Source organism: Lampris incognitus, chromosome 17, assembly GCF_029633865.1.
Source record: "Lampris incognitus isolate fLamInc1 chromosome 17, fLamInc1.hap2, whole genome shotgun sequence".
NCBI lineage: Eukaryota > Metazoa > Chordata > Actinopteri > Lampriformes > Lampridae > Lampris > Lampris incognitus.
In genome coordinates, this window is record NC_079227.1 from 7,221,708 (window position 1) to 7,237,762 (window position 16,055).

The 16,055-nt window shown below is 45.6% G+C and overlaps 1 protein-coding gene across 1 annotated transcript in view; it reads left to right on the top strand.

Moving 5' to 3' along the window:
* dnah3 (dynein axonemal heavy chain 3) overlaps window positions 1–16,055 on the top strand; it is a 56,947-nt gene that overhangs the window by 18,196 nt on the left and 22,696 nt on the right. Inside the window, 17 exon segments of the mRNA XM_056296665.1 lie at window positions 882–1,026; window positions 2,172–2,383; window positions 2,702–2,793; window positions 2,961–3,075; window positions 3,298–3,414; window positions 5,960–6,139; window positions 6,644–6,780; window positions 9,252–9,453; window positions 9,753–9,845; window positions 10,001–10,111; window positions 10,232–10,346; window positions 12,497–12,695; window positions 13,486–13,594; window positions 13,694–13,807; window positions 14,134–14,310; window positions 15,252–15,343; window positions 15,587–15,806. Coding sequence (XP_056152640.1) covers window positions 882–1,026; window positions 2,172–2,383; window positions 2,702–2,793; window positions 2,961–3,075; window positions 3,298–3,414; window positions 5,960–6,139; window positions 6,644–6,780; window positions 9,252–9,453; window positions 9,753–9,845; window positions 10,001–10,111; window positions 10,232–10,346; window positions 12,497–12,695; window positions 13,486–13,594; window positions 13,694–13,807; window positions 14,134–14,310; window positions 15,252–15,343; window positions 15,587–15,806 — 2,430 coding nt within the window.

The window sequence follows — 16,055 nt, forward strand, 5'->3', positions numbered from 1 at the left end:
CAGCTCTCTCCCTTTACCAGTCATAGTGCCAACATTCAAAGTTCTGACTCTCATCTCCACACTCCTGCCCTTTCTCCTCTTTTGCTGCCTCTGGACATGCCTTCCCTCTCTTCTTCTCCTTCACCCACCAGTAGCATAGTTTCCACCAGCACCCTGCTGGCCAACAGTACCGGTGGCGGTCATTGAAAACCCGGACCTCGACCAATCCGGTATGGAAATCTAATTTATGATCCACATATTTGATTTGGCAAAGGTTTTACGCTGGATACCCCTCCTGATGCAACCCTCCCGGGCTTGGGACTGACACTAAGAATGCACTGGCTTGTGTACCCTCAGTAGCTAGGTTTTACACATCAGGAACTCTGTGTCGAAGGGATACCCAACGTTAAGGCTTCAAGACATGAACAAAATATTTCAGAGTAGTAAAACTAAGAATATTCGCCATGGTCTATGAAAAAGTATCTACTTACCTAAGACTATGGAAATATCCACAAAAAAAAATCTAATTTGGGAGTAAACTAGGAATTTAGAAATAATTGTCATTATCTCTTTAAAATCAAAACAGCGTCATCCATTTGACTGCCCTATTTCCCCAACAAAAGAAATCATCCCTACTTTCCCAAATGTGAAATTTCGCATCCACTGTTAAGTCAAGTCAAGTCAAACTCAGTTCATATGGCACATTTCATTGTGAAGTCACACAGGTTGCTGGGCAAGACTAAGAATAAAAAGCAGTAAAACTAAAGGATAAGAAAGAAACGGTACAAATATAAATTGTAATGAATTTGCGACACAAAAAACACCAGAGCCTGTAGACGGCGTGATATGACTAGGGGACACTTGGTCAAATGCAGATGTAAATTGAAATGTCATTTCCACAGGACATCAACAAAGAGGAAACGCTGCTGGAGAGAGACCTCAGCCGGTTCCCTATGCTACAAACCCTGGAGGCCAAAAAGCAACCCTACGACCAGCTGTGGATGACCGCATTCGACTTCCAGAACAAGTCAGAGTTGTGGATGAAGGGTTTGTATCTCGCATCCCGCTTCCATTTTGTTTGATACATCTACTATATACCCAGTTTCTTTATGGTGGCACTCCGGCACCTATGTTGCGGCCTCATTCTTGCCAGCATCGCTTCAGAGTTTATGCACACTACAAACTGAATTTGTCATTTAAAAGATAGGATGGTTTGTCTGTTTGGTGGCATTTTATGTGTTTGTCAGTTTCGTCCTTTATTTTGGGAGAATTTTATGACTGTCAAAATTGGGAAAACATAGTTAGAATGTTCATATCCAATCAGTTTAATTTCTGGGCATCTGGGTAGTGTAGCAGTCTATTCCGTTGCCTACCAACACGGGCATCACTGGTTCAAATCCCTGTGTTACCTCCAGCTTGGTCGGGTGTCTCTACAGACACAATTGGCCGTGTCTGTGGGTGGGAAGCCGAATGTGGGTATGTATCCTGGTCGCTGCACTAGTGCCTCCTGGGGTCAGTCGGGGCACCTGTTCAGGGGGGAGGGGGAACTGGGGGGAATAGTGTGATCCTCCCACGCACTACCTCCCCCTGGTGAAACTCCTCACTGTCAGGTGAAAAGAAGCGGCTGGCAACTATGTATATTGGAGGAGGCATGTGGTAGTCTGCAGCCCTCCCCGGATTGGCAGAGGGGGTGCAGCAGTGACTGGGACGGCTCGGAAGAGTGAGGTAATTGCCCGGATGCAACTGGGGAGAAAAAAGGGAGAAAAATCAGATTAATTTTTACCATACTGTGGATAAGGATGGAGGAATTAGCGGGCATGGTCATGAATAATGAAATGCTGGAATTAAAATTCACTGTCTGTCTAGCAGATACCTGAGAATGCAGTCTGCACACAAAATCTCTCACTGTGCATCTTTTGATCCTCCAAAAATCTCACTTTTACTCTCTTGATTTTAAATGGCAGACCTGCCTGTTTGTCTCGCATTCATTTTAGGAATTTAATATGTATTTTTCTATTCTCTTCTTTTTATTTATGTCTTTCTCTGTTTCTGTTTGTATCTATCTTTTATTCTTGTCAAACTTGATTTCAAACATGCTGTAGGAATTACTGACTCAATTTAACTAGGGTTTTTCTTTTCATCTGCAACTGCCTTGATGTCATCCTGTTGCTGTTGTTGTTTTTACCCCTCAGGGCCTTTTGTTCAGCTGAATACGGAGCAAGTGTCTGACGAGCTGGACACCATGTGGACGACCATGTACAAACTTTCCAAGTCTTTCTCCAGCCTTTCCAGGCCTCACCATGTAGCCGAAAGCTTTAAGGCCAAGATAGACAAATTTAAACAGCACCTGCCAATTCTTACCACCATCTGTAACCCCGGCATCAAGGACTACCACTGGGAGAAGGTTGCTGATGCTCCATCATTTTTTTCTACACTTTCCTCACACTTTAAGCCTGATAGGGTACAAGAGATTCAGTTTAGAGAGCGATAATAATAATCATCATCATCATCACCATTATCATCATCATCATCATTACAATAATAAGTTGCTTTGTATAGAGCTATTCTCAAGCAAAACTTTCCAAAAGCATTCCAAAGCTCTAAGCAGAGTTTCAGATGTCAGAGGAAGTAGAGACAATTGTAGTACTGATTGGTACTGATTGGTGGGTTGCAGTGTCAGTCATTATTTTGCAGATGATCACTTTAATTGTCTTGCCGACAGATCAGCAGTATCGTGGGCTTTGAGGTCAAACCAGACCCAGACACCTCCCTGCTGGACATGGTAGATCTTGGGCTCTCTGAGTTCTCTGACAAGTAAGACCACTTATTTAAACCAGGCTACATCAAAGGTAGAGGGAAACCAACCTCCTAAAATCGAGAGAATTGTGGCTAATCAAGGACATTGCCTGAGTGACTGAAATTTTATGATGAGTAATGTCATTGATACCAGGATGTTGTTTGGTTTTGACCTCTGCTCCAAGGCTGGAGGAGATTGGAGCCACAGCCAGTAAAGAGTATTCTCTGGAAAAGGCCTTGGAGAAAATGAAAAATGAGTGGGCTGATCTCCGATTTTCCCTCACTGCGTACAGAGACACAGTATGATCACACACAATCACTCCTGAATTATAAAAAACGAATGAGGCATTCACAGCTACTTTTATGGTGTGATTGATAGATTTTATTGAAATTATGTGTTATTATCTATATTAGCAATACTAGTATCATTAATATTACTAGAACCGTTTCACCTCCTTTCTTACGCAATGCCAGCTCAATTTCAAGATGTCACATGTATATGCTGGTTATATTCCATCCCAGGGAACCAGCATAGTGTCAGCAGTCGATGATATCCAGCTGCTTATGGATGACCACATCATTAAGACGCAGACCATGCGGGGCTCGCCTTTCATCAGACCTATAGAGACGGAATGTAAGGTAAGACACTACAGCACACATCATCCTGGGTCCATTAGAGAGGATAGTACACACTGGAGACCTTGGCCAATAGGCATGAAGACCAGATGTAGACATGCAGGACTGAGCTGTCAATCAAAAGTGGCTTTAAGGGACAGCCTTTCTGTCTCCTCTTTTTTCCCCTCCAAATGGACAAAGGAGTAGATGAATAGAGTCCATACCAGGATGGACACTAGAGAGGATGCTGGTTCTGGTCATTGCATGCATCTTTTCATTCCCAGTCATGGAAATCTTGAAGTAGCACAATTGTCCATATGCACAGCTTTGTGTCTCATGTCTGAAGGTGTCTCTTTCAGTAACTGGGGAGTTTTCCCCACATGCCACATCTGTATATATTTGTGTTAGCATGTTTCTTGTTTAGTGAAATCCTCTATGTATGAATACTGTGGAGTAGAAACCACTCTGCTGCTGCTGATGTTTCTTATCAAAGAAAGTTGAATCAGTTCATCTGGACACAATTATTGAGAGAAACACTTCATCACTCATCTAGGTGACCTCTTCAGTCTAAACTGACTGCAGGTATCCCCACCCTTATAAACAATACAGTTGCATAATGACTGAAAACAATGATCAGTTTCATATGAAAATAGGCGTGACCATTAATTAGAGTTACAATGGCCATGTGTGCTGTTCACAGGAATTGGGAATGTTTGCAATCACAGCATTATAAGATGGTGACAGATGTACTCTTGGGCCCCCCTCGGTTCAGGGATGGTCGTTACCTCTTCACATAGATGGCCTCTTTGACTCCCCGTTTAAATCAGTGTTCCTCCCTATCAAGGATGTGCACATCCTCATCCTTGAAAGAGTGACCACTGGTCTGTAGATGGGTGTAGACTGTGGAGTCCTGGCCTGACATGTTAGCTCTTCTGTGTTGTGCCATCCTCTTGGCCAGCGTCAGTTTGGTTTCCCCGATGTACAAGTCATGGCAATCCTCTTGGCACTTAACAGCGTACACTGTATTGCTCTGTTTGTGCCAGGGCACCCGATCCTTGGGGTGGACCAACTTCTGGTGCAGCGTGTTTTGGGGTTTGAAAGCAACTGAGATGCAGTGTTTGGAAAATACACGTCTCAACTGTTCCAACACTCCCGCCACATACAGAATCACCACTGGTTTATGGTTGTTTTCCTCTCTTCGGTCAGCTGGTGCACTGTTTGGGCGTCTTCCTGGCTTTGACAAACGCCCAGTTAAGAGAACCACACTTGTCAGTTGGGACGTTGTCAGCTTGGTGGTACAGCGTGCTGATGACTCCTAGTTTGTGCTCCAGTGGATGATGAGAGTCAAAACTTAAGTACTGATCAGTGTGTTGGTTTATGGTAAACATCAACAATCAAATGTCCCCCATCGACAATTGCAATTTCACAGTGTAAGAAGGCTAACCTGTCATGTCCCACATCCTCCCTGGTGAATTTGATGTGGTTGTCCACAGAGTTAATGTGGTCGGTGAAATGTGGTACGTCCTGAGATTTAATTTTAACCCAGGTGCCGTCCACAAATCTGAACCAATGGCTAGGTGGTGTCCCTGGATAAGACAACAGAGCCTCTTTTCCACTTCCTCCATATACAAGTTGGCCACTACAGGTGAGACTGGGGAACCCATAGCACATCCATGCTTCTGCCTGTGGTACTGCCCCCCTGTATGTGAAGTACGTGGACTGAAAACATAGTTTCAGGAGCAGACCCACTTGGTCAGTGTTAAGGATGGTCCTATTGCTAAGGGTGGGGTTGTTTTGTAATTTCATACGGACTAACTCCACTGCTTCATCAACAGGAACACATGTGAAGAGACTTAACATCATAAGAGACCATTGTTTCATCCCTCTCCATAATGATGTCCCTCACCTTATCCACAAAATCCATAGTGTTCTGATGTGATGTTCATTACTGCCTACCAATGGGTTAAGAATAGATGCCAGAAACTTATAGATGTTATAGGTCACTGAGTTAATCATACAAACAATAGGCTGTAATGGCACATCCTGTTTATGTATCTTAGGTAAACCATACAGACTAGGTGTAGGTATAATCTCTGGTACAACATTTTGTCGATAGCATTGTCCTGTTCTAACGGCTTCAGACAGTTTATCACCTTTTTCTTGTAACCACTGCCTGGATCTGGTTTCAGGGGGGGTTTAAGAGGACATCTGTCACCATCTTACAATGCTGTGATTGCAACTATTCCCAAATCCTCTGTGAATTGTACACATGGCCATTGTAACTGTAGTTAATGGACACACCCATATTTGCATATGAAACTGATAATTGGTTTCGGTCGTTATACCAATGTATTGTTTATAAGGGTGGGAATACCTGCAGTCAGTTTAGACTGAAGAGGTCACTTAGATATTGGCCTCTCTTGTAAAGGAGATTTTTAATCTCAATGGAACTTCCTGGTAAAATAAAGGTGTAATAATAATAATAATAATAATAATAATAAAGGACACCATTTGTCACCAACTTGTACCACTGTAACCAGTCCACATACTTCTTTGTCTCTGTCCCCAGCAATGGGAAGACAAGCTGCTGATGATGCAGGACATCCTGGACTCCTTGCTGAAGTGTCAGGTTACCTGGCTCTACCTGGAGCCCATCTTCAGCTCCAAGGACATCATCGCCCAGATGCCTGAGGAGGGTCACAAGTTCGCCATCGTGGACCACTACTGGAAAGACATAATGGCCCAGATGGTATGAGCTCTGTACCCAGGTCTCTGTTAGTAACTTTCAAAAGCTTGGCTGGACTGGCCCCGGAAAGCAGGTCTGACTTTTTGTCAACATATGAACCCGAGCATAACCTGAAGTCCTCTGGACAAGCTCTTTATATTGTCCCAAAGGTCCAGGTTCATGGCCAGATGTGATCAGGCCTTGGCTGTTAGAGCTCTTACACATCGGAAAGCTCTGCAGAGGAGCTCATGCTTGTAAATTCTCCATCCTCGTTCAAAATACTTAAAATCTCTAAAGTGTCTTTTAGTGATATTTTCAATCCATTTCTTTTTTGTATTCTCATTTTATCATTTATTTTTTTATTTTATTTTTCTTGGTAACAGTGCCTTTGAAAATATTCATAGATATAGTATAAAGTAATATTATTATTTGTAGTACTAGTATGATTATATTCTTTTGTGTATGTTGAATCTGCTGTGCTTTGCCTGGATTGACTTCTTCTTTGTCCATCTGAATTTGTGGTTCCAGGTCAGGGACCCGCGTGTCCTGGTGGCTACAGCTCAACACAACTTACTTGAGAGGCTCCAGGAGTCCAACATCTTCCTGGAGGACATCCAGAAAGGCCTCAACACCTACCTGGAAAAGAAAAGACTCTACTTTCCAAGGTAACCCACATGTTACACTGCTTCCAGTGTGGGAAGTTTGCGGTGCAAATTCACGTTTGTGGGGGCGTCAACCAGTACTGGTGTGGGAAGATGGCGGCGTGAATTAATGTTTTCAGGGGCCTCAGCCAGTACCGTCCATGCAGTGTCTTTGTCCACATCTGCATCAAAGTTTATCTTTGTTTGATGGCTGGGAGTGCTGGCCCTGGATCAGCTGGGAGAGCTTGGTCTGCTGCGTCCTGTGGGCCCAGGGACCATGGCCCTGCCTGGAGCTGTGTCCGAAGAGGTAACACTGAGGGTGGTCTGACAAGACGCGGAAGTGGGGCAGGCTAAGCTAACTGCTAGCCCATGTAGACCGGCAGTTCCGATAATACCAAGGGCAGTCTGGCGGTGGCCTCGCCTGGCATTGACTGTGTTTTTTGTGTCGTCATGTGGAGTGCGGGGAAGTGTGTCGAAGGTGTCTGGCTGGGAGAGCTGGCTTTGGATCGGCTGAAAGAGCTTGGTCTGCTGTGTCCTGTAGACTCCAGGACCACGGCCCTGCCCAGAGCTGCGCCCGAAGAGGAAACACCGAGGGCGGTCTGACAGGATGCAGAAGCGGGGCAGGCTAAGCTAACTGCTAGTCCATACAGACCGGCAGTTCCGACAATCATCCTGGCTGGTGTTCGTTCTTCTAGACAGTGATTTTTTTTTTATGTTTAGTTTAGATATATGTGTTAGTTTGGATATGTGTGTTAGTTTGGATGTATGTGTCTTTGTGTTGCACTGCTGTGGGCTGGGGGAAACGACGTTTCATTTCATTTAATGTGCGCAAGTGCATGAAATGAAACGACAAAGTGTTTCTGATTTTTTCTGATTTTCTGATGTCAGAGCACATGTTGTACAGCTGTAGACAGACTCAAGATGGCGCAACATTGCACAGTTAAGTAGAGGTGGGAAAAAATATCGATACTGGGATGTATCATAGATACTCGCTCTTGCGATATGTTTTTTTTTTTTTAAATTTTATTTCTGATTTTTCCCTTTTTTTCTCCCAATTTAGTGGCCAATTGATCCCTATTTTAATTCAAACACCCACCCTCGTATTGCATGCGTTCGCCAACTGCATCTCTCCGGCCGGCAGTCTCGAAGGAAAGCGCCTCCCCACTTTCGTGACAAGGCGAATCCAAGCCGAACCACTGTTTTTTCCGACACACACAGAGACGCATTCACATGACGAACACAAGCCGACTCCGCCCCCCTCCCGAAGACAGCGTTGCCAATGATTGCTGCTTCATCGAGTCCGGCCATAGTCGGATCTGACGAGACCGGGGCGCGAACCCCAGTCCCCAGTGGGCAACTGCATCGACACCAAGCCGACGCTTAGACCGCTACGCCACCGCGGACCCTGCTCTTGCGATATGTTATCGAGACACTGGCACCAAATATTTATATTTTTATTAAATCTTTTTTTTTTCCGTGATAATTTTTTTCCAACTTTATTGATAGCAGTCAAATTCAAAGAACAACATTTACAGAAGATTAAAGAACAGAGAGAGGAAAAAACTGCCAGAGAATTTTATTTTACTTGGAATGATGGCACACGTGGACAAGTTGCAGTTGGTGTGTGTGTGTGTGTGTGTGTGTCTGTGTGTGTTAAAGAGGCACTAAGCTAAGACTCTATGCACTTTGTTGTACATTATTTCATCTCAGTTGTCAAATTCTGTGAAGCTGACACCACAATGCAGTGAATAAATACATAATTCCTGTTTTTTGCCTTTTTAGGGGTACTTTTTCTTCTCCAGTTACACAGATATGGTGATGTATCATAGACGCTTGTCTTGCAATGTATTGAGTATCGCAGAATCACCGTGTTGTGATACCATCAAATGTTGTGATACCATCGTTATGGCGGGCAACATATCATGATAGTATCATATCATGAGTTACTCTGTGATTCCCATCCCTGTTAAACAGAATGAGATGCAACAAACATGTAGGCGTTCAATCTAACGTTATGCATGGGTGAGTCAGTTGTAAATTCCAAAAATATATCAGCCAGGAAAACTTCTAAATTGTGGCTTCCAGGTACAATGGTCATCTTTGCTGGTTCACTTGAGATAACATAATTCACACCTTATCTAGTGGGTCACTATAGTAACGCTGGCATCCTACATGATGGAAGGACACTGGGAAAAGCCCCCTTGAGCCTCTGGATCCTGACTTTTGTTTTTACAACAGTTAATGCAACTGCACTGAAACACATAATAAAAAGTACCCTACAAAGCACCGTCTTTGTCCACTCACCATCTCTGTTTGACTCCAGCTGTTCTGAAGCTTCAGCGTGCCTCTGGCTTTCTGAGACTCATCTCAGAGCATCTGTGACACACAAGCCATGCCTCTATTTGTCCCGATACTGAAATTTGACAGCCCCCCCCCCCCAGTCCTCCTAAAACCTCACTTTCTCCTCTTGCCTCTGTCACTGTTGTCTTCCTCAGATTCTTCTTCCTGTCCAATGACGAGCTGCTGGAGATCCTGTCAGAGACCAAGGACCCACTGCGCGTGCAGCCCCACCTGAAGAAATGCTTTGAGGGCATCGCCAAACTGGAGTTCACCGAGGACTTGAAGATCACAGGCATGATCAGCTCAGAGAAAGAGACGGTGCCCTTCATGGAGAAGATCTACCCCACCCACGCCAAGGTGCAGGACAGAGACATGAACAAACTAACAGAGGAACTCTTTATGACCACATTTAATCAGATGTTATTTTCTTATCTCTGCTTGTTTATTTATTAACTACTCATTTATAACTTTCTAATAACTAACTCTTAATCCCAGAAAGTTGAATCAGTTCATCTGGACACACCATTTATCAAGAGGAACGTTTCATCACTTATCTAAGTGACCTCTTCAGTCTCAACCGATTGTGTGTGTGTGTGTGTGTGTGTGTGTGTGTCTGTGTCTGTGTCTGTGTCTGTGTGTCCCTGTTTGATATTCAGGGCATGGTAGAGAAGTGGCTTCTGCAGGTGGAGAACATGATGCTCAGGAGTGTCCAAGAAATTATCTATCAAGGCCTGACACAGTATACTGAGGTATTTGGTTCAAGACATTTATTCTCAAATCTAGGATGAACTCAATAATGTCGCCTCGCAGCTATTTAAATAAGGCATCTCCCTTCACTGATGTTTGCAGGTTGTCTTGCTGGTCTCTCCCCTGGTTGATGTTTGAATCTGTGGTTTTCCTCTAGGTGCCCAGGAAGAGTTGGGTGTTGCAGTGGCCTGGCCAAGTCGTCATATGCGCCTCCTCCATCTTCTGGACAAGTGAAGTGTCTCAAGCCATCCAGACTAACTCCCTACCAGTCAGTTCACATGTTCCTATAAACCACCGTCACAGATTTCTACAGAAAGATGAGACAAGTCCTCATAGGACTGTTCCAGTGCACTCTAACATGGCTGCTGTTTATCCGCTCCTCTTTCAGGCCTACGTGGACCAATGTAACACCCAGATAGCTGACATTGTGGAGTTAGTGCGCAGGAAGTTGCCTGGAGGTGCAAGAATGACTCTCAGTGCTCTCATCGTGATAGACGTTCATGGTACTGTCACAAAAATCCAATACGCTGTTAATGAGCATCTGATCTTTGGGCAGCATCTAACCAAGGAGCACCTGACCTCTGTCTGGGCAGTGGTTAGCACTGTTGCCTCACAGCAAGAAGGTCCTGGGTTCGAACGCAATGCCATCCCAGGTCCTTTCTGTGTGGACTTTGCATGTTCTCCCCGTGTCTGCGTGGGTTTCCTCCCACCATCAAAAAGACACGCATGTTAGGGTTGATACTCCTGTCTGTGCCCCTGACAAGGCAATGGAAAGAAGAACTGGAGGTGGTCCCCGGGTGCTGCACGGCGGCTGCCCACTGCTCCTCATGTGTGTGTTGGGATGGGTTAAATACAGAGAGTGAATTTCCCCACAGGGATTAATTAAGTACATCTTATCTTTATATGACAAATACATCAAATTTACATCTGTGGGGGTGTCCGGGTAGCGTAGCGGTCTATTCCATTGCCTACCAACACGGGGATCAGCGGTTCGAATCCCTGTGTTACCTCCGGCTTGGTCGGATGTCCCTACAGACACAATTGGCCGTGTCTGCGGGTGGGAAGCTGGATGTGGGTATGTGTCCTGGTCGCTGCACTAGCGCCTCCTCTGGTCGGTCGGGGCACCTGTTCGGGGGGGAGGGGGAACTGGGTGGAATAGCGTGATCCTCCCCCACGCTATGTCCCCCTGGTGAAACTCCTCACTGTCAGGTGAAAAGAAGCGGCTGGCGACTCCACATGTATCGGAGGAGGCATGTGGTAGTCTGCAACCCTCCCCGGATCGGCAGAGGGGGTGGACAATTGGGGAGAAAAAGGGGGGGAAAATAATTCACATCTGTCAAACAGTGTGTTCACACTGTTTTGTATTTGTTAAACTGCCAGTGTCCTCTTACATGAGAGTACATGGGGAGTGGCCACAAGCCAAAGGGAGAACATCCATCTGGAAAAAAGGGCAGTTCCTTGCATTATTTTACTTAATGCATAGTACAACTTTTCAAAAGAATACATGCAGCGTTAACTTGTTTTGTTGTTGTTGTGTTAATTGAACAGTCACAGTGAGTTTCATGCTCCTGAGGCAAATGACAGTTTGAAACATCAGCAACCAGAGTATAAGAGTGTATTTATAGAGGGTAGTGGTGAGATTCAGCATGGGAGCTGAACGGCTGTGTTGTGGTGCTTTGTTGTCAGGACTGACTTCAGGCAGACTGTGGCAGTTACTGCAGCTGCTTTTAATGGAAGCAAAGAGCCCAAAGTGGGCGACCCACTTTTCCAGATAGTAACTACAGAAAGCAGTTGAGTCAGTACTTCACTTTTCCTGTGATCTTTTTTTTTTATCTTTATTTTTTAGCTATTCTTGAATTAGACGGGTTCAAACACGGGACACGACAGTTTGGCCTGACCTGAATGCTGTTCATAAACTGGATCAGCGATGACTAACCCAGTTGTGGTCTTGTAGGACGAAAAAACAGGAAACAGGGTGCTTTTATTATTGTAGTAATTTTTTTGCTTTGATTGGACAGGTCAGGGGGCACGGTGATGCAGTGGTTAGCGCAGTCGCCTCACAGCAAGAAGGTCCTGGGTTCGAGCCCCGGGGTAGTCCAGCCTTGGGGGTCGTCCCGGGTCGTCCTCTGTGTGGAGTTTGCATGTTCTCCCCGTGTCTACGTGGGTTTCCTCCGGGTGCTCTGGTTTCCTCCCACAGTCCAAAGACATGTAGGTCAGGAGTGTGAATGTGTGTGTGTGTGTGTGTGTTTGTGTGTCTGTGTGTGCGTGAATGTGTCTGTGTGTGCGTGAATGTGTCTGTGTGTGTCGGCCCTGTGATGGATTGGCGGCCTGTCCATGGTGTCTCCTCACCTGCCGCCCAATGATTGCTGGGATAGACTCCAGTAACCCCGCAACCCTGAGAGCAGGATAAGCGGTTTGGATAATGGATGGATGGACAGGTCAGTTAGTTCAGAGTGGGGCAGGGACGAATTTGACCCCAGGATGGTGGAGTAACGTCCCACGATGATCCTGATAAAACACACTAACTATTAACTGGTCGAGCCACCAGAACACTCATACACTAGAATTAACTTCTTAACTTAATTAACTTCTTTTAACAAAAAAGAAGACAGACACACAGCAGTATCTCCCACATAAACATGTTCTCTTCTAGCTCGCGATGTCGTGGCGAAGCTGGCGGAGGACGGCGTCTCATCCATGAGTGACTTTGAGTGGATTTCTCAGCTGCGCTACTTCTGGGAGGGCGGAGACGTGATGGTGCGGATGATCACCACCTGCCTGAAGTATGGATATGAATATCTGGGCAACTCCCCGCGTCTGGTCATCACCCCGCTCACTGACCGCTGCTACAGGTCAGCAGCTCCTTCTCATCCCCGTGCACTTGATTCATGCAAGGAGAGCCGCAAACTGCTAAAGATAAGTTACTTAAGGTAAACTAAAGTAAGGGCGGCACGGTGGCGCAGTGGTTAGCACGGTTGTGTCACAGTAAGAAGGTCCTGGGTTCGAGCCCCGGGGTAGTCCAACCTTGGGGGTTGTCACGGGTCATCGTCTATGTGGAGTGTGCATGTTCTCCCTGTGTCTGTGTGGGTTTCCTTCGGGTGCTCCGGTTTTCCTCCCACAGTCCAAAGGCATGTAGGTCAGGTGAATCGGCCATACTAAATTGTCCCTAGGTATGAATGTGTGCGTGTCGGCCCTGTGATGGCCTGGTGGCCTTTCCAGGGTGTCTCCCCGCCTGCCACCCAGTGACTGCTGGGATAGGCTCCAGCATTCCTGTGACCCTGAGAGCAGGATAAGCGGTTTGGATAATGGATGGATGGATAGTACTAATATGTACCACACCATCAAATTCACAATTTATATCACAAATTCTCCGTATTTGTGTAACTGTTCTTGCTTTTTGTGCTCTCTGTAAAAAACGATACCCATTGTTGATGAATTCCTTTACTTATTTTAAATGTAGATGTTCTTGGGTACATAGAAGCTCTTTATATATACTTTTTTTTCTCAACTTTATAATGTCAGATTTAAGAGGTTTAAGTCTTTGGTGTTCTCTGTGTTGACAACTTCACCAAGTCACATTTCCTGTGGAAACTTAGCTGGCTAACAATAAAAAAACAAACAAACATGTAAAACTTGAACCAGGACTCTGATGGGGGCCCTGAAGCTGAACTTGGGAGGAGCTCCTGAAGGTCCAGCAGGAACTGGAAAAACTGAGACCACCAAGGATCTGGCTAAAGCTCTGGCTAAACAGGTAACATGATGTGACCAGTAGGACACTGAATGGATATTTGTCTGCTGTTACCAAACGGTTTTGATGTCTTCATTTTTTTTTTTTTTTGGTTTTTCTTAGTGTGTCGTGTTCAACTGCTCCGATGGTCTGGACTACAAGGCCATGAGTAAGTTCTTCAAAGGGCTGGCTCAGTCCGGAGCCTGGGCCTGCTTCGATGAGTTCAATCGGATCGAGGTGAGTCACTTTTCTTGTGTTGTGCTCTTGCTCTTGGCATTGATTTTCAAATAACCACAGAGCCCATCTGTCACACCGTACCTGCGATATCTTTTCCAGCTGTTGGTAGGACGATGAGTTAGGACCTACTGGACTCATATCTTCTCTGTACACCATCATTTTATGAACACAGTACTCGGGTCCAGTGTCAGTCACTTCATTGTTTTCGGTTGAGCTTCTCGGGTTAGCTCACACGGTTCAGACTGGCACAGAATCCACAGGCTTCCCCCCTTCAACACACACTCGTGTGTTAAATCACTTACTGATTGTGTGTGTGTGTGTCCCAGGTGGAGGTTCTCTCTGTGGTTGCCCAGCAGGTGTTGTGCATCCAGCAGGCCATCACCAGAGATCTGAAGACGTTCATATTTGAGGGAACGGAGCTTTCACTCAACCCTACTTGCTCCGTCTTCATCACCATGAACCCTGGTTACGCCGGCCGCGCAGAGCTCCCCGACAACCTCAAGGTACCACGCAGTACAAAACACATACCGTGTACACACACAACACAGACCGTGCAACACACACTGCACACCACACAAGACACAACACACAAGGCTCAACGTTTTCGGTTTTTATTTTTCAAAGCCATCCAGCATGCCAAATTTCACCACAAGAGGACACTGTTACATAACCTCACACGAACAGGAACAACTTTTGGATCTGTGGAAACATAAAACCCGGGTGAAAATCAGTTTAAAAATCTGGGTATTTTTCGGTGAAACTCGGTAAAAACCGAAATCACTGAGCCTTGACAGCACAACACAACACATACTACAGTGAATAGAGTAGAATAGAAACAACATACAAAAATAATAGAATACAGTCAATGGAATAGAATGAAAGTTGAAAAAAGAATAAATAAATACAAAAAACAGAATTGAATTCAAAACAAAAAGCACCTGTATAAATAATAAATGAAGTAGGGGCATCCGGGTAGCATAGTGGTCTATTCCGTTGCCTACCAACATGGGGATCGCCGGTTCGAATCCCCGCGTTATCTCTGGCTTGGTTGGGCGTCCCTACAGACATTGGCCGTGTCTGCGGGTGGGAAGCCGGATATGGGTATGTGTCCTGGTCGCTGCACTAGCGCCTCCTCTGGTTGGTCGGGGTGCCTGTTCGGGGGGGGTATAACGCGATCCTCCCACGCACTACGTCCCCCTGGTGAAACTCCTCACTGTCAGGTGAAAAGAAGCGGCTGGCAACTTCACACATATCGGAGGAGGCATGTGGTAGTCTGCAGCCCTCCCCGGATCGACAGAGTGGGTGGAGCAGCAACTGGGATGGCTCGGAAGAGTGGGGTAATGGGCCGGATACAATTGGGGAGAAAAAAGGGGGCATAAATTTAAAAAAAAGTGTTAGTGTTATGTGATGGGCGCTGGGCTCATCTGTGGGTCTGCTGTGGCAGGCTCTGTTCCGCACTGTGGCCATGATGGTTCCAGACTACGGCCTCATTGGAGAGATCTCCTTGTACTCCATGGGCTTCATTGAATCCCGCAGGTATGGACAGCCGATGTGAAATGGATATTATGAGTCATGGTCAAGTCATTTTTTTTCATGTTTGTACACATTTTCTGTGTTTTCGTTCTCCATTAAGTTCATCGTAACAGGTACTTTGTAATGGCTCTCCAATTAAAGTTTATATAGTAATGATATCATCATCATAATCATCATCATAACAATAATATTTAGAATCATAATGATAATGATTATTATTAATATTACCCACATCTCGGTTGATAGTCTGGCCCAGAAGATCGTGGCCACGTATCGGCTGTGCTCGGAGCAGCTGTCGTCCCAGTATCACTATGACTACGGCATGCGGGCTGTGAAGTCCGTGCTGACGGCGGCAGGGAACCTGAAGCTGAGGTACCTGGAGGAGAACGAGAGTGTACTGCTGCTCCGGGCGCTGATGGACGTCAACATGGCCAAGTTCCTGGCTCAGGATGTGCCTCTGTTCCAGGTAACACCGTCCCGGCCACCCTGAGATCAGATTCACACACTCACTGTGTGATGTTAGACTGTGTCTACAACATCACACAACGTCAGATAAATCAATAAAGGTGATCTTCTCAGGATAGGACCATCAAAAGACAGTAGGCAACACATCAGAACATTTTCAAGCATTTATTCCAAATAAGTAGGTATCAGACCAGTCCTGCTGGTCTGTCAGATTCTAAGACCTGTCCCAACATCCATCCATCTATTATCC